General features: G+C 42.0%; 2 protein-coding genes across 7 annotated transcripts in view; one reads left to right on the top strand and one right to left on the bottom strand.

Annotated features, from left to right (window-relative positions):
* ptprz1 (protein tyrosine phosphatase, receptor type Z1) overlaps nucleotides 1-13,507 on the top strand; it is an 86,172-nt gene extending 72,665 nt beyond the window's left edge. For 4 of the 5 annotated variants that reach the window (XM_023955429.1, XM_023955428.1, XM_023955430.1 and 1 more), the window contains one exon: nucleotides 12,143-12,286. In XM_023955429.1, coding sequence (XP_023811197.1) covers nucleotides 12,143-12,286 — 144 coding nt within the window. Of the gene's footprint in view, nucleotides 1-12,142 lie in introns of all 5 variants that reach the window. The other variant, XM_023955427.1, reaches the window with a different exon arrangement.
* Nucleotides 13,508-19,391: 5,884 nt separating this feature from the next.
* Nucleotides 19,392-23,296, bottom strand: part of LOC101160706 (anoctamin-1) — a 77,940-nt gene continuing 74,035 nt past the window's right edge. For both annotated transcript variants that reach the window (XM_020699599.1, XM_011492340.2), the window contains 2 exons: nucleotides 21,152-21,257; nucleotides 19,392-20,671 (listed from right to left, as the gene is read on the bottom strand). In XM_020699599.1, the coding sequence (XP_020555258.1) occupies nucleotides 20,411-20,671; nucleotides 21,152-21,257 (367 nt within the window). In that variant the 3' untranslated portion in view covers nucleotides 19,392-20,410. The remainder of the gene's footprint in view (nucleotides 20,672-21,151; nucleotides 21,258-23,296) is intronic.

Here is a 23,296-nt window from a genome sequence, read left to right as displayed (position 1 = left end):
TCCAATTTCCTGTTCTCCTTCAGTCTCGCTGCAGATTTGCCTTCATCTCACAGCCCCCCCCCCCCCCCCCCCCCCTTTCTGGTCTCGCCAACGATCCAGGCGAGATCGTTGCATTTTCCCCACGTACTTTCAGTGAGTCTAAAACCAGTGTTGTTTTTGCTCGAGCGTGTTTAAAGTTCAAGCCCCGTTAGCTGTCACGCATGTAGGTGTGGGACATTTATTCTCCTCAGCTGACCATCTCCCGCGGAACCGTCTGATGCGCCGCCGTAACCGTCACCAAAACCTAAACCTTCCACCGGGTCTGTGCGGCCCAGAGAAAAGTTCAGCACGGACTGCATGTATGTAGAAAATTACGAGCGAATAGATACGTTCTAAAAAGGAAAGTAAGGAAGTCCTTCATGTGGTCTGGGGAGGGGGCTGTCAGGTTTCCTGCTTTCAAGCCCGGTCAATGTCACGCCCCCAAGAGTCATATACCCCACTGTGATTGGTTGGTCAGCTCCGCGCACGACAATGAAAAAGTGTCTTTCATACAAATTGGCGGGCTGCAGTAACATTAAACTTTCATATTAAGGCAGGGACCGCAAAATATCATCTTGGGGGCCGCAAATAGCCCGCGGGCCGCGAGTTTGAGACCCCTGCTGTACACTCTGGCACTGGTACACTAGCCGCAGGTCGGAAGAACAAATCAATAGTTCGCTTATTCATAGCTCAGATGCACATGATGAGGTTGTGATATTTGTCTCCGTTTCCTTCCCACAGATGTTTACGCGTGCTCGATTATCTCTAGGCCCCTCCCCCTCCACGCATTTTAGCCACTTACAGTGGCTTTCCCTATTCTTCTCACACGCATTGGCCGCCTCACAGACGGGCATCACGCGAGTGTGTACTGGCGTTTCATGAGTATTTCATTGATCATTGACGTGCCCCTTCCACGTTTGATGTATAAAAAAATACGTAGGGTGGGGGAGGCAAATTTACTGACCAATTGGTCGCAGTCTGGAGCCCCGCTAAGTACTTTATGTTGCCTGTTTGTATTTTAATAGATGACGGATTTAGATAATTGCAATTAATTGGTAGAATTGTGCTTTTAGACCAGTTTATGGAGTATTCTGAGACTGAGGAAAATCTATTAATTAGGGAGATGATTTGGCAGATGGAAGATTGTGAATTAGGAGTAAATAGTAAAACATCATCTGCATAAAGACTTATTTTGTGTTCTAAATGTTTGGTTTGAATGCCTTCAATGTCTCGACTTTGCCTAATAGCAGCAGCTAGAGGTTCAATAAATAGTGCAAATAAAGACGGAGATAGTGGACAGCCTTGTCTGGTTCCTCTTTGTAAATTAAAGCTTGGAGATGTTTGATCATTTGTTCTGATACGAGCATTAGGAGAGGCATATAGTATTTTAATCCAGTTAATAAATGATTTTCCAAAGCCAAATTTGTTCAGGGTGGCTATTAAAAATTTCCAGTTGACCCGATCAAATGCCTTTTCTGCGTCCAGTGACAAAATGGTTGCTTCTCGGTTGTTGATGGTTGTATAATCTATGAGGTTGATTAATCTGCGCATGTTGGTAGATGAATGTCTACCCTTTATAAAACCTGTTTGGTCAGGATGTATTAGAGAGGGAACTACCTTCTCCAGCCTTCCCGCCAAAGCTTTGCAGATTATTTTAAGATCTGCATTAATCAGCGATATGGGTCGATAGCTGGATGGTGATGTGGGATCTTTCCCAGGTTTCAGAAGTAAGATTATATTAGCAGAATTCATATTTGGAGGTAGATAATTGTTGTCCTTAATTTCTATTGTCATTTTAAGAAAAATGGGAGCTAAGATTTGCCAAAACTCTTTATAAAATTCTGCTGGGAAGCCGTCTGGTCCTGGGGCTTTTTTACTAGGCATGTTGGTTAATGCTTTATGTAGCTCTTCTTTAGTAAGAGGGGACTCCAGGGCTGTGATTTGTTCCTCTGTTGGTCTAGGAAAATCTATGCTATTGAGAAAACTATTGATGTCATTGTCTGAAGGATCAATTTGGGATGAGTAGAGGGATTGGTAAAAGTTTTTAAAAACTGAATTTATTGCAGCTGGATCATGTGTTGCATTTCCTGTTAGGTCTATGACTGATGAAATAGTTGTCTTCTCTTTGTTTATTTTGAGTTGATTTGCCAAATATTTCCCAGATTTATTACTGTGATCAAACCTCTCCAAGCGTAGTCTCTGTAATAAAAATTGTGTTCTTTGATTAGTTATTTCATTTAATTCGATTCTTACTTTCCTTATTTGTTGTAGAGTTTGTTCATCCGGAGAGTTGCTGTAGGTTTCCTCTAACAGTCTGATTTTTTGCTCTAAATCCACTAGTTTAGAGTTTTCTTTTCTTTTTTTGTGGGATGAGAAGGCGATTATTTTTCCTCTCATGACTGCTTTCCCGGCCTCCCATAAAAGGCACGAGGAAATACCTGGGTGGTCATTATTTTGAAGATATGAGGACCATTCTTTAGCAAAGAAATCTATAAAGTTAGGGTCTCTGAGCAACGATGTATTGAACCTCCAGCTCCTTAATGAAGGTGGTGATGTTTTGTTTTTAAGAGTTAGGGAAACTGGTGCGTGGTCGCTGATAGTAATGGGGTGGATCTGTGCTTCCGTAGCTATGCTGCTGTTGAGGTGAATGTTAGAAACTGTATGTTATTGATGGAGGCAAAAATGAGTATATATGTACACATAATTGTGCGCTTGATGTTGCTATGAGGCTTAATGTGTAATGCACAGTGCATGTGATGTAATGCTGGACATCCTGAGTGTCTGAGTGTGTTGTGCAGATCAGTACTATTGTAGAGTGGCTGGGTTATGTGGCAGCTTAGGTGAGGGGGAGGGAATAGTGTGTGAAAAAAGAAAAAAGGGAAAGGAGTGCAGAGGGGGGGATAAATAAGGAAACAGGGAGGGTAGAAACAGAACAAACCTATCATGAACAGGCTTGAAGCTGCTGAGGAGACTGGTGGTGATTTTATCTAAAGTGGAAAACCTTTATGCCCCGTGAGTTATGCCCAGTGTGTCACATATAAGCATAAACTAACACCTGTGCAGAGAGTGTAAAGGGTGTGGAAACATATCTGGTTTAGAAGAGCCAGGGAGTGACGTTTGGGTCGCGGTGGAGCTGTCCATTCACATAGAGTCGGTCCACAGAGATGACAGCGCGGGCCCCTTCGCTCAGAAATTTCTTCCTGATGGGGAACAGGATCCTTCGGCGCTCCAAGATTTCTTTGGGGAACTGATCATCCATCCTGAAGTCGGTTCCCCGGAGCTCCCTGCCACGGCGCCTCACCTCTTCCTTCTCCTTGTGTCTGCTGCTGTTTAGCTGTCATGCAAGATGCCTGCAAAGCAGTTTTCCTTCCTCTTTCGGACCACTCTCTAGTAACATTTAGTGTCAATATTTTATCCACTGGATCAAACCCCCCACCTAGAATAACCAACATCAATTTGGATCATCTCTCCTGTCATATCACTAACCTCCCCTGTACTGACAATCTTCATACTCCCTGTTTAAATTGTTTCACATTATAACAACAACATGCGGAACATCCTGGATATCCATGTTCCACTCAAAATCAGAATGGTCTCCTAATCCCTGGTTCACCCCCACCCTCAGACAACTAAAAGCCAAAGGAAGTGGACCTGAAAGACTCTTAAAAAAGGGTTTTCCATCCACAGGGACATGTACATCAGCCACCTTTCCCACTATAAAGACTCCATTTCTGACGCCAAATCTGTGAACTACTTCTAAAATTCTAAGGCCCTTTTCCAAAACTACACAGCCTATGAACCAATTACAACCTCACCTGTACACCTCTGACTTCTGTGACACCCTAGCTTCTCTCTTCACTTCAAAAATAGAGAACATCCACCAGAAACTCCAAGTAAATCCGGGCTCCAATCCAGCTCCCTTATTCCTGTTAGACCCACATCACTTATTCTCAACATTTACTCTACCATCAGTCAATGAAATTCTAAAACCTCTACCAGTCATCTTGATCCACTTCCTACAGCACTGGTCAAAGTTACTCTTCCCTCCCTGTCCCTCATCACCAACATTATTCACTCCTCCCACACTACTGGAAGTGTTACCTCAGCTCTCAAAAAGGCTGCTGTCACACCTATACTCAAAAAACCAGGATTAGACCCCTCCAACCTCAATAATTTCCGCACCATCTCTAATCTTCCGTTCATCTCCAAAACTCTTGAAGAAACTGTTGCAGCACAACTTCAAATGCATCTCTCACGCAATAATTTATATGAACAATTTCAGTATGGCCTACGCCCTCTTCAAATAACAGAAACAGCTCTCCTCAAAATCTCCAACAACCTCCTCCTTGCTGCAGATATATTAAACCCATATTATTCAACTGAAAACATTCCCTTCCCACACAGTTCCTGTCAATTCAGGTGTGCCCCAGGGCTATGTCCTGGGGCCCTTACTAGTTATCATCTATCTTCTACCTCTCGGTCAAACCCTCCGTAAACACAAGATTAATTTCCATTGTTATGCGGACGACACACAGCTCAACATCTCCACCAAATCTAATACCTCTCTTCCTCCCACTTCTCTCACCGACTGCCTTCTTGCAATAAAATCTTGGTTCACCACCAATTTCCTAAAGTGAAATAGTTATGAAACCAAACTGCAACTCTCATCTTTCTGGACCAGCTCGGAAAAATTGCCACCCAAACACCATCCATCCAACACATCACATCTGTTCTGCAGCAGCTCCATTGGCTACCAATCACATCAATACATTTTAAATTTTAAATACATTTTAAATCCATCCAAAACCTTTCCCCTCCATACCTGTCAGACCTTGTTCATGTTGCCACACCCAGCCATACCCTCAAATCCTCCTACTCCCTTTATCTGGTGTCCCCACTTCTTGCCTCATCAGTATAGATTAGAGTTCCCCAAACCCAGGCCTTGAGGGCCGGTGTCCTACATGTTTTCCAACCAACCTGCGATATAAGTTCCGTATTGGCTAAACATACCTGATCCAGGTAATCAGCAGCAAATAAGGCAGATTTTCTGGAAAATCAGCAGGACACCGGCCCTCAAGTCCTGGATTTTGGGACCTCTGCTATAGATAGATAGAAACCTTTATTTCACCAGGCAAAACATTAAGAACAATTTCATATTTACAATGTTGGCCTGAAAATGCAAAAAAAAAAAAAAACTTAAAGCAGAGGGAAGAAAACAACAAACATGTTTTAGACATGTTAAATTAGTGATTAAGAAAATATTTACACAACTCTTTAAAAATGTCCTTTACTCTGCGTTTAAAAGTGGAGAGTGGAATCAGAGTTTCCATATGAAGTATGTTTTGATAGAAGTTTCAATCATTTGGAGCAATAAAACAAAAAGACACAAGGCCATAGGAAGATTGTGTTTTTGGAACTTTCCATTTGAGGAGTTGTGAAGAACGAGTGTTGTAACTGTTTCAGATATGGAGGTAAGAGACCAAGCAAACTATTATAAATAAACATAAGCCAGTGACTGTTGCAAAGAAGGCAATTACCATTATTTCCGGATTATAAGACACTACTTTTGTCACACGCTTTCAACCTTACGGTTTATTCAATGATGCGGCTAATTTATGCATTTTGTTCCTTTTTTTTAATGCATTGTTTTCAAATCGGCGGTCGAGCAGAAAGGGTAAGAGTGAGACAGGGGAATACAGTATATGTGTGAGGAAGACGCACGTTTAATGTACTATTCGTGCTATTCATTAACATGCTTTGTGAATGAATGTTACGAACAGACTCTCATCATGGAAAATGCAAGGAGAAATGCATATGACGTAGCTTTCAAGTTAAAAGCAGTGTGAAAAAATCACCAACGGGTTTGGAAAAGCCGGTCTGCTGCGTGACGGAGAGGACAGCGCGAGCTCAGGAGAGAATTTACCTCAGAGTGACACTGACAGCAACAACGAAGGAGACACTGAGAGAGTGTGTGGCGAAGAATGTCGCGCATATGCTGCTCTCAGTGACTTTTACCGGTATGTTTTTTTTAACCAGCCCTGTTAGTCCTGTTACTACCATATTGCTGCCGTGTTACTGCCGCGTCACATGCAGTGTTTGGAATAGAGCTGTGACGGTGTGGGATTTTTGATCACCGCGGTGATGAAGCAGCAGGAGTTGCAGTGTCGCAGTTTACCCCCCCAACAGTGAATTTTAAATAAAAAAACTCAGATGCCATTGAAGTGCAGACTTTCAGTTTTTATTCCATGGGTTGAAGAAAAATATTGTGTTTAAAAAATGCTTTAGTTTTTCACATTTTTATGTAATCTTTTTGTTCAACCCATGGAATAAAAGCTGAAAGTTGCACTTCAATGGCATCTGAGTTATTTTATTTAAAATTCACTGTGGTAATACAAAATTAGAAAGAATGTGTTTCTGTCCAAATATTAGTGGTCCTGACTGTGTGTAAGACACACCTGCACTTCCCTTTAGATGCAGCTGCTCCTCTCTACAACCCTCCATGGGCCCAAACAATGCAAAATGTGCCTGTGACCAAAGCTTTTAATTCAAATCTATTCAACTCAACGCAGATTCACTCCTCACAGGGCTCAGACTTAGTGGTACATGCTGACTCTCCCCTCCAGCCTCTGATATCCTCATTTATGCAGTCTTAGGCTACGTCTGATTTCCCACCCTAACCCCTAAATACTAAAAAACTATACAGTCCAGGGCTCCAGACTGCGAGCAATTGGTCGCATTTTGCGACCAAAATTTGAGATTGTGCGACTGAATTTTAGATCTATTCGCACATGTGCTACCAGTAAATTTGCGTCCCCCACCCTACGTATTTTTTTATACATTAAACGTGGAAGGGGCACGTCAATGATCAATGAAATAATCTATGAGACGCGAGCGCACACGGACGCAGGCAGACACACACACTCGCGCACATACTCATGAAACGCGAGCACACACTCGCGTGATGCCTGTGTGTGAGGCGGCCAATGCGTGTGAGAAGAATAGGGAAAGCCACTGTGAGTGGCTAAAATGCGAATAGGGGGAGGGGCCTAGAGCTGACCAACCAATCACAGTGGGGTATATGACTCTTGGGGGCGTGACAATGACAGGGCCTGAAAGCAGGACACCTGACAGCCCCCTCCCCGGACCACATTAAGGAGTTCCTTACTTTCCTTTAGAACGTATTTATTTGCTCGTAATTTTCTAAATACATGCAGTCCGTGCTGAACTTTTCTCTGGGTCACACAGAACCGGAGAAAGGTTTAGGTTTTGGTTACGGCGGCGCATCAAACGGTTATGCACGGCCGTTACGGCAGCACACCGGGTCAGCTGAGGAGAATAAATGTCCCACACCTACATTGGTGACAGCTAACGGGGCTTGAACTTTAAACACGCTCGAGCAAAAACAACATCAGTTTTAGACACACTGAAAATACGTGGGGAAAATGCAACGATAGACGTGTTTGACATGAACCGGTGGCTCGCCTGGATCGTTGGGGAGACCAGGCGGGGGGGCGGCTGTGAGATGAAAGCGAATCTGCAGCAAGACTGAAGGAGGACAGGAAATTGGAGTTGTCCTTAACATTCAATTTAGTTTTATTATTCTTCTCCCCCTTAGTATGATCTGTGTTATTATATATTTTATGATTATTTAAGGTTTTGTAATGTATGTGGCCATTTTAATGAATTGTTATTTTAAATTATTTTAATTGATCACTCCACTTCAAAAACCACCAGGACACATGTCCCATAATGCATTGTTTTGTAGTCTGTAGGGCAGCTTTCAGTCAGTTCAGTTTCCAGCTGTGTCCGGGTAGGTTTGCCCCTTGCTCCCACCCCTTTCTCGCGATATTTTTGTGATGATTGACAGTTGATGTTGGAGCAAAAACAAAAATATATTTCACACACCAGGTGATCTGCGCAGCGTTGAGTTCACCTGGGTGATCTCAAACACGGTTATTGTGCATCTTGGCTGCACCTATTTGGTGTCACAAAGATAAATTTCCATCAGTTTTCTTAACTATTTGTACTGTCATGACAGCGATGGTGCTGTCAGTTTACCTTCTTGTTGCATCTTCAAAAGTGCAGATTAAAATGTGACACTGAATTTGAAACAGCTCATTGTAATTTCTGCATCTATTATTAAAGTATTTATTAGTAATACAGTGGAAATTAGTGGATTTGGTTAGCATGTTGATTTACGGTATGCGCCCCTAAATTTTCTGGTTGTGCCCCTAAAATTTTCAGTTAGGGGCCACAGTGCTCCTAGTGTAAAAAGTTAGTCTGGAGCCCTGCAGTCTGGGACTATGTAGTGCGCTGGATATTAAAGCTATTTGGATATCATGCTTACTGTTTTTCTTTTTAAATGGTGAATATGATGTCATCGATTTCACAAAGTTAAAATCTAATTGATATGAGCGTTTTATGACAACTACTCATAAATCTACCATGTTCTGATGATGACAATGTGGATAAATTATTTAAAAAAATAATTTAAATACACTTTTTTCCACAAAAATTGTTCAAACATAATGCATTGTGGTCTATATTGGACAATTTAGTGAGCATCGATGCACACTGGTTTTTCGCAGAGACTTGTTGGAAATTTTTTATTTTTATTTTTATTTTTTTTTATTTACCAAGGCTGTGTCCCACCAAGGTGGGGTAGCCTAGACAAGGCACACAATTTTAGCTCCCTCTGTCTCTTCCCCAAACCCTCCTCCTTCAGTGTGTGTGTGTGAGACTGGTCTAAGGCCTGGTCTAAGCCACACCACACTGCACCAGGGTCAGCTGCACACTCCAGTGTGGGCACCTCCACAGTAGGGCCTCAGCCAAGGCTGGTTTCCCCTTGCCGCTTCATCCCAAGACCAGACCTCTACCACACCCATCCATTCATCCATACACAAACTCTCTCCACCCATCCCTGTCCTGAGCAGCCTCTCTCCCCTGCACCACAGTCATCCCTCTTGCATTCAACGCTCTTCTTACACCCTCTGTCCATCCCATTCGCGGTCTTCCTCTCATTCTCACTCCACTCACATCAGATTCATATACCTTTTTCACCAATCGCTCCCTTTCCATTCTTTCAACATGTCCAAACCATCCCAGTGCCTTTTGCTCTGCTCTATCAGTCAACTCTTGCGTCACACCAGTTCTCTCTCGGATAACTTCATTTCTCACACGATCCATACGCGTCACACCACACATACTCCTCAAACATCTCATCTCAACTACACTCAGCTTCCTCTTTTCCACCGCTTTCAGACTCCATGTTTAAGCCCCATATAACGCTGCAGGCACCACCACACCCTCATACAATCTCCTTTTTGCATCCTTTCCCAGTGACCTACATTCAAACACTCTCTTCATTCCCCCCTATATCTTTTGTACTTCATTCATTCTAAACTCTACCTCTCCCCCTATTCCACCATCCACACAGACACACGACCCCAAATACTGAAAACACTCTACCTCTTCCAACAACTCCCCATTTAATGCCACATTCAATCTACGTTCACCCTTTAACCTCGTACACCTCATCACCTTACTCTTTTCCACATTCACTCTCAACTTCCTTCTGTCGCACACCCTTCCAAACTCCTCAACCAGACGTGCCAAGTTCTCTTCTGAGTCAGCCACTAGTGCGGTATCATCTGCAAACAGCAACTGATTCACACTCCATTCGCAGTATTCACCATGCTCACACCCGTACCTGACATCCTTTCATTCACCTCTTTTACCACACCATCAATATACACGTTAAACAACCATGGAGACATCACGCATCCCTGACGCACACCAACCCTCACAGGAAACCACTCACTCATGCTATTTCCCACTCTCACACACGCTCTACTGTTTCTATAAAAACTCTTTACACTTTCCAACAATCTACCATCAATACCATACATACTCAACACAACCCACAACGCCTCTCTATCAATCCTATCATACGCCTTCTCTAAATCCATGAATGCCCAAAGCACCTCCCTCCCCTTAGCCAAAAACTTTTTACACACCTGTCTCACAACAAACACCTGATCCACACACCCTCTACCTCTCCTGAAACCACACTGCTCTTCACCAATCATACACTCAGTTCCCTCCACTACCCTATTAATCAGCACTCTCCCATACACTTTGCCTACAACACTCAACAGACTAATACCCCTAAAACTACCACATTCATATTTATCACCCTTACCATTGTACAGGGGAACCACACACGCACTCATCCAATCAAGCGGCACCTGCCCATTTGCAAAACACACATTCAACAATCTCACTAACCACTCAATCACGATCGCTCCACCACACTTCAGGCATTCCACAGCACACCCATCCACACCTGCAGCCTTTCCTACTTTCAACTTTCCCACAGCTTGCTCAACTTCCTCTCCTGTAATCAACGTTTCATTCAACTCTCCCAATACATTCAGTCTACTTTCCCTTCCATCCATCCCAATCACAGCATCCCGATCTTCCTCCACATTCAGCAGCCTCTCGAAATACTCTGCCCATCTTTTTCTTACTGCATTCCCCTCATTCAACATCCTTCCATCCTCTGTTTTTACTTTCTCCTCCCTCCCCGACACTCCCTTTCGCACCCTTTTCACCTCCTTCCAAAACATTTTCTTGTTCTCTCGAAAATTATCCGTCAACTGTCTGCCCCACCTTTCGTCCGCAGCCGCTCTTGCCTCACGCACAGCTCTCTTAGCATCCCTTTTCTTCTCCTTATAACACTCATATGACTCCCTGTCCTTTCTCTGCAGCCATACTTCGTACGCACATCTCTTCTCAGCTACAGCCAAACTTACATCCTCGCACCACCATTCACTTCCCTTTCTTAGACCACCCCCAACACGTCTCACACCACACACTTCCTCTGCACATCAAACCACTGCACTCTTGAACTGTTGCCATTCTTCCTCCACTCCAACAACCATTTGCTCCTTCACCATATTCCACTTGCCACCTAATTCCCTCTGATACTCACACATTTTCTCTCTGTTCTTCAAAACACTCACTCTCAGAACTTCTCTTGCATCCCCACTCTTTCTCGATCTCACCCATGGCATACCCACACACAACCTTCCTTCCACCAAATAGTGATCAGACATACCTCCACTCTCTCCCCTCCTCACTCTTACATCCAGCAATCTACTACATGCAACCTTTGAAACCACCACATAATCCATCAGTGCTTTGTCAATCACTCTTCCACCACTCTGCCTCACCCACGTATACTTATGGATCTCTTTCTTTCTGAACCATGTATTCCCAATCACCATCTCTCTTTCAGTGCACATTCCTATCAGTCTCTCACCATTATCATTCTTTCCAGGAACACCATGCACGCCAACAACACCCTCAATTTTCTCATCACCCACTCTAGCATTCAGATCTCCCATCAGCACTACATTCACATTTGCTCCAAATCCTTGCAAGCACTCATCCAAGTCGTTCCAGAAGGTCACTCTCTCCTCTTCATTCCTCTCACTGCCAGGACCATATGCACTCACGAACACCCACAGCTCCTTCCGAAATTTCACTTTCACCCATATCAGTCTTGGTGAAACCTCCTTCCATTCAACCACACATCGTCTCACCTCACAGCTCACCAGCAAAGCCACACCTTCTCTTGCTCTCCCGCTCTCTACACCAGACATTCTCCCACTCACACTTCCAAACACACACTCACCCTTCCCTTTCATCTTTGTCTCACTCAGTGCTAACACGCTCATTCCCCTCCTTCCAAACAACCTTCCAATCAGATCTCTTTTGCTTCTGTCCGTACTACACCCCCGCACATTCAACGACCCAATCTTAAGGGTTTGGGGAGGTAATCTCCACTTCCCAACTCTGCCCTGTCCGTAGTTAGGAATGTAGTTACAGGGGAGAGGATTCCCAGTCCTCTCGCTCCGTCCCTTTTAGTCACCTTTTACGACACGCAGGAAATACGTTGGTAGTATTCTTTACGACCCCCTAACCACAGGGAAAATTGGAAATTTTTAGGGCACTGGATTTCGGAATTGTAAATTCGGACAGCACTACAAATGCATGATATAGTTCACTATGCAGTGAGCAGTAAAGGAATTTGAACATAACCTTTCTTTTTGTGTTCCAGGACCAGTTCCAGTTTCTGTACAAAGCCATGCTCAGCCTCATTGGTACTCAAGAAGACCAGAAGACCTTCCAGTCCTCCAACAGCAATGGCACCATTGTGGTGGGCGCTGCCAGCACTGCTGAAAGCCTTGAGTCTCTTGTGTAGCTGCCAGTCTTGAAAACAACTGACCCTCACAAACTTAAATTCCTTGTTTTTCCAGCACAGCTCTGCCTCGTGATGGCAGAGCTGTGCTGCGGTCTCTGTGCAGAAGTCCTGCCTCTGGATTCTGGATAGGGAGGGGCATTCATCTCTCCTCTTTGCTGAATTTGGACTCTGTATTTTTCAAATTTTGTGCCTTCTGTATGTTTGATGCTTTCCTTCTAACTCTGAAACGGGCCCTAGATTAACGTCAGCAGCCTTTAGCTATGTTTGGATGGAAATATTTCTTCCTAAAATCCTTTATTTATTGGGAAGAAGAGAAACGCTGCATCTTTTTGCATAAATACTTTGTTAGTTTGTCTTTTATAGAGCTTTTGCACTGAACTTGATGAAAACCATATAACCATTGTAGGAGCTAATAATAATATTGTAATGTAAATAATATTATGGTAATCACCTCAATGGACCAAATTTATATTTATCATTTAGATTTTTATATTTGAGGTATTTTTAGTGCATAACGATTTGAGTCTGCTTAGCTGGGAAGCTTCTCTAACCTGTTCTATAACAGACTAAAGTGATGCTCGGTTTGATATGTAGCTGCCTGTAAAACCAGGTGGATTAAATCTGTGACAGAGCACCAGAGGGGAGCTGCTCCTTTGATTCCCCAACTGTAAGCAAGATGCCCACTGAGGCTCTGGACCCTTGGGCCCAAAGGGGCCAGCACTTCCACTGTGAGGTATGTTTAAAAGAGAAACGCACTGGAGCCGGGTCAATTCACAAAGAAACACTTAATTAAGTCAATCTCCATTCCTTCCCATGTAAAACAGCAGGAATTAACATTCGTACAGTTGGAATCAAAAAATTCAGTTTTGTGCTTAGATTGAATATCTTAGAGGAAATTTTTTATGAACATCAGAACTTTTTTACGTATTTTGAAAAAGCTTTGAAAAGTAATTTCACTGATGGGGGTCATCTCTATAACAGCCTTACTTTGCTTATTCCAACAGCTGTTTGCCCTGCCTAGTTGTCCATTTTTGAAAAGGCAGGGTTTGACCATTGACTGTTTATGAGAACTGGGCTGAGTGACCCCTCCCCCCTGGCATTCGAAACAATAAGTACCACTGGTTTTATATGGAAGCGATTGTGTAAATAAATAAAAATAAAAGTCAAAACCAGAAATGCTTTTTCATTTTCAAAATGAAGCTGCATTTTTGACTCAAAGTTAAAATGAAAAAGCAATCCACCAAAATGCTTTTTCATTTTAGTCTTCAACACCGCTTATTCTGTCACTTACTTAAATTGATAATGAAAATGGTATTTGACATTTCATTTTCAAAAAGTTCTCTGGTAAATTTGTGGCAAAATTAATTTAGAAATTTAGAAATGGATTAACAGAAATGCTTTTTCATTTTCAAAATGTAACTGCATCAAATGACTCAAAATTAAAATGAAAAATAAAAATGCTTTTTCATTTCTACTTAAAAACCGCTTATTCTGTGTCATAATTAAAACAAAAATGCAGAGGGGATTGCATTTTCATTTTAACATCCACCCTGCGAACATTGTCAAAAATTCATTTCGAAAAAGCATTTCCAGCGAGGAGGCGGGGAGATGACATCAGCGTTTTCTCCGTGTCTCTGGCTGCTAAGATCGATCAGAGAAACCATCATATGAATTTGTGTTTCCAGTGGTGTCCAGAACAAAATAAAGGATGATGTAATTCCCACATATTTACATCCAAGATGCTCATTGCCCATTCAGAGTTTTAAATACCTTCACGGCTAATGTTTGAAGCACATATTAGCCTAATGCTAACCTGTCTTTCGGTCTTCCTTGCAGCGAAGAAAAAAGCACTGACTGCACGGATTTAAAAAAACAATATGAGCAAGCAGGCCCTTAATAATAATCATAACTGTAATAAAAGCACATTTAGAAGATAGTCTCCTGCAGCTTCGCGCTGAGTGTGTGTTGGTCCAACTAGCAAACGTTTAGCACGGTGAAATCTGCTATAGCTGTTGATGGGGCTCCAGCTGTCATCGAACAGCAACATTAACGCGGTGCGTCCGAAGAAGGACCACAGAAGGCAAAAATGCTGCTACGTAGTCCCGAGAAGCTGTGTAAAATCATCAGAAGTTCACAACCATCACAAAGCCCTCTACTCTGCCGCTAACACAAAGCTACACTGCTCCTAGCATGTGTCTCTTAGCAGCCAGAGACACGGAGAAAGCACTGACGTCATCGCGCCGCCTTCCCTCTGGAAATGCTAATATAAATTGAATTATGTGACAGTTTTTGCAGGCTGGATGTGAAAACCCAAATGCAATCCCTTCTTTGCATTTTGGTTTTAATTATGACACAGAATAAGCGGTTTTCAAGTAGAAATGAAAAAGCATTTTGAAGTATTGATTTTTCATTTTAATTTTGAGTCATTTGATGCAGTTACATTTTGAAAATGAAAAAGCATTTCTGTTAATCCATTTTGATCGTTAAATTAGACCTGTCTAAATAAATTTTGCTACACATTTACCAGAAAACTTTTTGAAAATGAAATGTCAAATACCATTTTCATTAGCATTTTAATTAAGTGATAGAATAAGCTGTGTTGAAGTAGAAAATGAAAAAGCATTTTTTTGTTTTGACTTTTACATTTAATTATGCTACAGAACCGCTTCCAAGAAGACAAAATCCCATAGACTTCTGTAGAGGAATAAACAGGATTTACTTAGTCATTCTATTGGTCAGATTAACAGCTCTATCTCTGCTACTTTTTTATAACATGCCTTTGATAATCCTCTCTTTTTTTTTTTATTGCGAGTTATTCAATATAAACTGACCAATCAGATGTCTCAGTAAAAGTAGGGGGTCTCAAGTCCAACGTTTGAAATGTTAGATTGACAGATTTGGTGTAGCCCGCTTTCAAGTGGTAGGGCTGTGAACTTCCAACAAGCTCACTCCTGATTGGTGAGAATGGTTCTGATAGAAACAAAGACAGACAAACCTGGACCAATCACTGCTTATTGGCGATTTGTGGTTCCAACATGGCAACTGAATTGATTTTATTTGGCTGGAGCCGGAAGTAAACCATTTTCTATGGGTGACATCACACTCACTCGCTCCAGTTCTAAGATGCAGTCAATGCGTTTGATGATATAATTTCTGGCAACGGTGGCTGAACTGAAAATCTGCCTTTAAATTATGCTGATTCAAACCAGTGTGACCACAGGGTTAATTTATCTTTTAAATTTCTGTAGTTGAGCCTCATCTTGGTCATTTTCGAAGTGTACAATTTTTTTATTGTAATTTTGTTAGATTAGAGAAAATCTTCATTGATTCCCAACATTTGCACAAAAAAAACTGTTAAGCTCTTCAGAAACATAGAAAACAAAAATCATTCCGCTTTGGTTTTTGGCGTCTTGTCAGCTCTGACCCCTTGAGGACCAATTTGTCCAGCTGTGACCAGCAGCTGGATCCCTATCATTAAGTATACGGAAGCTCCTGGAAACTGATAATCGATTGGTAAATTATTCATGAATCTAGTTTTACGGTAAATGCCTCCACAGCAAGCACAATTCTTAAATCCAATGTTTTTTCTTCCTGACATCTCCATACCTGCTGCTTGTGCCAACTCATTCCCAATTAAATCTTTGAAATCACAGTCCTACTTTGTGTTTTTGCGTTTTTTTCTACCATCTTTTTGAAGCCCTTTCCACTCACCCTGCTCCTGCCACCCAGTGGGTAATCACAGTCTGAGATTTCATTAGTGTTTCCTTCCAATCAAAACAAGGTCATTTCAGTGATGCTGAAAGTTTCAGTGGTTCAGAACAGGTTTACTTTATTGCAGTATTATAGAAGAAAGAAACGGTGTCGGCAGAGCTTTGAATATCAGAGCTGATCAGATGGGTTAGGCAAGTCTTGAACATTGGGCACAGCGCCTCACAAGCCCAGCAGAAGGTGCTTTGTTCAGGCTTCCAGTTTTGCTCCCTAATGGTTACACCGGTTTTTTATGTTATTCTGTGATAATCCCCAGCTCCCAGTCTATTTCTTCTCAGTGTATTTACTTCTTTGGTCTTCACACATATGTTTTTTTACCTCATGTGTCAGTTTTGGTTGTGTCACTGTGGCATTTTTTAGGTTGTAATGTTAAAGTTTGCAAGTGAACTGTTTTAGGTTTCTCACATTCTGCTTCTAGCCTCCTGCGTTTGGCTCTTTTGTCCAGACGATCCCCAACAGAAAGCTGCATTGTTCTACTACAGGACTCTGCAACCCTGAAGTCCAAACCTGAACCTGGATCAGACAGTAGCAGCTCCAGGATTTTTTCTCTGCAGTAGCTTAGGGATTGCTAAGTGACTGTAAGGAGTTGCTCATTTGTTTTTAGATAAAATTACATTTCCAATAGCATCCAGTTTTCATTGAGTGCAAAGTAATACCAGATTTACATTTATTGTCTTGTAAATAGATTGAGAAGGAAATGTTGAAGTGTGTCAATCCTTTGCAGTGCAGAAAATTTGCTGCTTGAGCACAAAAAAACAGCATTTTTGACGGCCAAAACGCCGTTCTTTAGGCCACTTTTCCTGGTGATTTATGATACTTTTAGCTCCACACCTGTCCAAAAAGGTCTTCACAACCTTGACACCACAGCCCCGTGCTGGTGGGGCTACCACCAAATATTTCCAACCTGATCGTGGAGCTGTGTCTGTGTGTATCTCTTTCCAATGAATGGAAGACACAGAGGATGTTTAGAGCAGAGAAGGTTGTTGCTAGTGAGGCACTGACTCTTTTAGAGCCACACTAACATACAAATGAGAGGCAATCTAATGAATTTGAACATTTTAGTCACAGGGCCATGAATGCTCTCGCACAAACACACAAACACACAGGTGGAACCTTTACCTGTAAATGAAGTTCCTTCGTCTCTCCTGGACAAAAATCTCTGTGACTTTAATGTAAAAAGTCCTCCTTATCTTCTAAAAGAACAAACTTGAGCTCACAAGCGCCCGCTCTGTTAAGACAGTGCTACCGCTTACCACATCGACTGTCTTTTCAGTGCGGTTTTATGTCACATTTTAACCCTTGAGCTATCCTAGCCACTTTAACATTGGGAGTTGGGTCATCTAGACCCACTAGACAGTGCTCTGAACCTTTTTTCTTCAATGATTTGTGATCTTCACTGGTGTCCATGGATTACATGAAATCTTTCCACCTTTATCCACCTTTGTCATGGTAGGGAGAACACGTCAATGGAAGGGGGGGGGGGTCATCTAAGATAGCACATGGGTTAAAACAAAATAAACAAGACAAATATGAAATACATTAAATGTTAAATGGAAATAGATGACATGTAATGAAACTGAACAGTTTTTGAATAAAGCATTAGTTTGCTTGGAAATGTCTGAGGTTGCTAAGGGGTTGCTTCGCCAAATCCTGCAGTTCCTTAGAGCAGGGGTGTCAAACTCATTTTGGTTCGGGGGCCACATTCAACCCGTCTGATCTCAAGTGGGCCGGACCAGTAGCGTAAAGGCAAAACAACAGCTTTATTCTTGTTTTTTTACCCAATTGGAAAACATCCCTCAACCAACATGGTAGCCTTATCATTTATTATTACACATTCATTCACAGAGGCCAATGGATCTTAAAAAAAATTTATTTCACTTTAAAAAATATTGGTTTATTCAATTTTATACAGCCTGAATATTTTAAATCTGACACTGAAGCAATCCTGATAATAAATTCAAGAAGGGCTACAGAAAAAAAATGAAACATCTTCCTAAAATACAAACGTCCAAACGATGACAAAATTACACTAGATTGAACTTGCAAACATTTGTGAACATAAGAGTTTGGAGTTAACCTCCTTTCTCTCCTGAAACTTCACAAGACCGTCAATATCAGGATTCAAATCCTGTGCAGAAACACATTTACTGTCATTCAAGTGTGCAAAACACAATGAAATGTCCATTATTATTATCATTCATTATTATAAGAATCTTTTCCTGGTTTCTGCCTGAATTTTGTGGCAACACCTGCCTTCTTCCTGACCTTTGATGGAGCGCCATCAGTGACCAAAATTACTTAATGTGACCAGTTCACTTCAACATCGTCCAGCACAGTAACTAGAGAGCTGTTGTTGTGTCCATCAACTCAAGAATCTCCACTTTGACGGTCTCTTCAACACCTTTAATAAATATCCAGAGCTGTACATAACTGTGATGTTGGTGCTTTCATCAATAGTGGCTGAAAATACAATAAATGACTGGATTCCTTCATATGGCTGCCCATGTTTCCTCAGAGATGTTGGATCTGATTGTAATTCCTGACAGACTCACGTTTAAGGTCAACTGCTTTTTCGGCACAAGACTTCTGCAGCCTTCAGCATTTTTCAATAAGTTCACCATCAGAAAATGAATTTGATGTTTGCTCCAACTTGTCTGCAATAAGGTAGCTAGGTGTCACTGCTCCATCACTGACGTCACGGCTGCAGTAAATCCAGATGGTTGTTTTTCAGTCCAGCTAATAGTTGCTAAATCTTTTTTTTCTTAACTGCAAATGGTGAAACTTTTCTTAGTGGAGAGTCTCATAGTGGTGCTGAATGTTATATTCTTGGAGAACCTGTTGATGACATACCAAGCATGCAGGTTTGCATTCAGCTCCGTGAACAAATAAAACGCTTTCCATTTTCCAGGAAAGCTCAGGACTTCACTTCAACCTTTTTTTTCTTTTTGAGAACATTTTGGTCATTAGGGTGTCACTACTGATCATCCTTATAGCATTGATGAGGCTCACAGGGAACCAAACTACTGCCTACCCAGACACAGAGCTGTTGGGTTTCGTTTTTGGCACATGCAGAGTTATGTTGTTTCAACTGTTAAGCTTTTCTTTGCTCCCCCTAGTGGCGGAATTGGGAATTTCGGTAATTTCTTTAAAAAATTATAACTCGCCACAGGAATGGACTAGAAACTTGCTTTCTTTTTTAAACATCCTTCTGATTTTTACTCTTCATGTGTGGGCTGGACTAAACCACCTGGCTTAGGGCAACCCCTAGCTACCCCCCTGGCGCCGCCCTTGGGGTCAGATCATTGACCAGCTGATGTTGGTGAATGAAATGCACGTGTGAATGCATAGTAGTATTTTATTGGTGAACAGTAAACCCTAATGTCTCATTACAAAAGATTTGTTCCAGGCATGTTTAAGAGATTACACTACACTTTATGACAAGAAACATTTTGGGAAAATCTGGGTTTGGATGAAAAGTTTTTCTCTGACACAGCTTCCCACTGAGCCACTTTCCATTTGCAGGAGACTTTCAGTATTTTAAGAGCTTTAATGAAACTCCTATTTTTAATGTTTGTCATCTGTAGGCGTCACAGTTTGCTCAGTTCTGAGCAGCAACAGGACCAACAGCGAAGTGGTTCCTCATTGTTTCTGCTGTCCTTTCCGCTCCTCAGACTATCTTCTGTCTTGAACTGTTGGTGAAGAATGAGATGAAACACGTACATGAGGAGCCTCGGCCTGTTTCACTGCTCACTTTTCTGCTTTTGTAGGATTGTTTGTGGTAAACAGACATTTGCAGAGATGTATCACTACATGGACTTGGTAGTCATGAATGATTGATGTACTTAAGGACAAATGAGGAGGAGGATGGAAAGTATCAGATGCATGTAAGTGTAAATATGTAGCTGTGACTGGTTAGAAGCTTTTACACTAATAAGGTCAAGGGGTTGAACTCTTGCCTGCCTCCACTCTTCAAAATTAAACTCTTTTCAGTGCGTCAGACCAACAACAGTCAGGTTTTTGAGTCCTTTCAGGCAGAGGATTCTCACTGGAAGAATGGGTTCTGTCTGTACAGAATCCATGCTAAACGGAAAAAAATAGGAATATGTTTCAGCTGGCACATACAGCAAAGCTCTTTGTGATTAGACATGCAAAGCTGGGTATACATTTATGCGCAGATGCACTCTTAGCTGTGCACACATACAGCTGTTCCTTCCACACAGCTGGGAGGCCGCTGGTCTCCCATTGTTGGAATGTTCTGGACAAGGAGGAGTTTAGGCTGACCTGAGTGAATCAGCTATCAGCAAGTTTGAACCTGTGAACTGACTAATACTGACTTATGGAAACTGTTTGACTTCCTCAGAATTTGCTGGTGCTGTTTGTGTGGTGTGGTGTGGAGTCCAGATGATCTGAGTGGTGTGTTGAGCTGTTGCTCCTCCTGTTGCAGTTCTCCTTCATGGTTGAGGGGGCTCTCCTCTCTGCCACACTGATCTTTCCTTGTTCCTCTTTCATAAAAAGCTCAACCAACAGGATCTTTTCCTTGTGGATCTGCAGGCTGATGTCTTTGGGGATGTCAGGGATCAGCCAGTCCACAACATCATTCATCAGCATCACAACATTCTGGCAGAAAACAAAGAACGAAATCAAAAAAACACTCGGAAACACAAAGAACAATGGGATGGATGGATGGATGGATGGATGGATGAATGGATGGACGAATGGATGGATGGATGGATGAATAAATGGATGGATGGATGTATTAATGGATGGATGGATGGATGGGTGGATGAATAAATGGATGGATGGATGAATAAATGGATGGATGGATGGATGGATGGATGAATAAATGGATGGATGGATGGATGGATGGATGGGTGGATGGATGGATGGATGGATGGTCCTTTCACTGACACCAAATAGTCTAAAGAGTCTGCTCATATCTTTTCAGAGCAGTAAGTTCATGCTCTCTTATCAGTTTAGCTGAAATTGCAGTCTCCATCAGCAGGAGCTCCCCATCATCTTGACCCCACCCTCCAACATCCATCTTCAAAAATGTGATGATCATTTCAGTAAAAATCCCTCCTTATTGTTTTTTCTCACCTGGAAGATGATGACAAAGGCCAGCCGCACCGCCAGAACTGCCCAGAACTCCTTGGAGACCTCATATGGAGTAGAAGACCATGGAGGTTCTCTGTAGTCTTTATATCTCCACGTTAAAAAGATCAGAAAGGATCGGTGTCACAACATGAGCACAAACATTTCTGTCATGAACGCTTCGTGACCATCAGCTACGGTACATTAAAACTTAATGCAGTTGTTCTGTTACAAGAAGATGAAGCCCCCCCCAAACCTTTGTGACTTACTAGATCATTCTTGAAATATACTAAAGATGGAGCCATCAGCAGGCTCCTCCCCCTTTCCTGAGGAACGACGCTGTCACTGGTACTAGCAAAAAGAGCTTTTCTGCTACCCATTTCATGCCAATCCACTTCATGTGGGGAAGTCCAAACTCTTTTGTGAAGATTTGATGTTTACACACACAGTCTCAGATTCATGCTCTACCTGAGGACTGTCCACAGCAAATGAGTTCACCCGTGACCACTGAGCAGCGCCACGGAAGCAGCTGAATCAAAGTTACCACGGGGAAGTAAAGAGATAGTGGGGCATCTGACTCACTCATATTTAACAATGGCAGCAGTCTTTATATTATCATTATTATTAAGCTTTATATAACCAGGATGTTTCCATTAAAATTAAAAACCTCTTTTGCAAGGGAGTCCTGCCCAACAGGCAGAGGAAGGTTGCTGGTTCATCTTCTAACTGGACAGCCTTGGCACACACCATTAGCCACACCACATCTTAAAAGAATATGCTCCCTGCACTTCAGATTTGAGTGATTAAATGAGTTTACTTCTAAACTTTCTCTTAGGAGAACAGGCTCAATAGTAATAAAAGACAAAAAAAACTTTCCATCTTGCTGTGATTTACTGATTGGGAAGTTTGAAAAATTTCTAGGCACACAAACCTTTAGAGAGCCCAGACCTCCTGGGAACCTCCCAAGGAACCTGCTGAGGAACATCTTAACCCTTGTGCTATCTTAGATGACCCCACCCTTACATTGACGTGTTCTCCCTACCATGACAAAAGTGGATAAAGGTGGAAAGATTTCATGTAATCCATGGACACCAGTGAAGATCACAAATCATTGAAGAAAAAAGGTTCAGAGCTCTGTCTAGTGCAGAGGTGGGCACTGAGGGCCGCATTCCTGCATGTTTTCCAGCATACCCTGCTCTGGCATGTTCTAATTGGATGGACACACCTGAACCAGGTAATCAGCCATGAGTAGGGCAAGACTATCTGGAAATCATGCAGACACACCGGCCCTCGAGGCCTGGAATTGCCCACCCCTGGTCTAGTGGGTCTAGATGACCTAACTCCCAAGGTTAAAGTGCCTAGGACAGCACAAGGGTTAATTAGCCTTGTTGTAAAGTCCTGAGTAAACTTTTGGGGAAAAGTTAAGGAACCCTCTTAGAAACCTGCTGTAAATCCTAATGAGGAACACACTGACATGAACTGAGTTATTTTCCTTTCCCACTTTGACTGTCTGCACAAACAGAAGCAAGTAGTTTAAAAGTCAAATATGCTGTGATTAAAAACAAATGTTGCAAATGAAACATGTTTGGACTCAAGTGGTTCTCAGGGGGTGACAGAATAAACAGAAACCGGGCAATTAGGGATTATTCCAGAGACAGTCAGTCTGTCTGTCTGTTTGTCTCCACATATCTATCTATCTATCTATCTATCTATCTATCTATCTATCTATCTATCTATCTATCTATCTATCTATCTATCTATCTATCTATCTATCTATCTATCTATCTATCTATCTATCTATCTATCTATCTATCTATCTATCTATCTATCTATCTATCTATCTATCTATCTATCTATCTATCTATCCATCTATCCATCTATTAGAAGCTGTAGTTCACATCAATTGAAAAATGTCTATGAAGACTCTCATTCATCCAGGTTGGTTCCATTGTAGTGGGTTTAGGGGTTGTCATCTGGACTTGGTTTTAATGTTAGAAGAAGTTTCACCTCTTATCCAAGAGGCTTTGTCAATTCTGAATTAGCTGGTTGAAGAGCTGGTATATATGCGCTCATGGGGGAGGAGTCAGACCTGAAACTAGATGCTATAGTCAACTTAGCCTACATGGTTTCTGGTCGTTAAGAGTCCTTTGT

This window comes from Oryzias latipes, chromosome 6, assembly GCF_002234675.1.
Source record: "Oryzias latipes chromosome 6, ASM223467v1".
NCBI lineage: Eukaryota > Metazoa > Chordata > Actinopteri > Beloniformes > Adrianichthyidae > Oryzias > Oryzias latipes.
The sequence above is the reverse complement of the archived record's forward strand: the minus strand, read 5'-3'. Positions and strand labels throughout refer to the sequence as shown.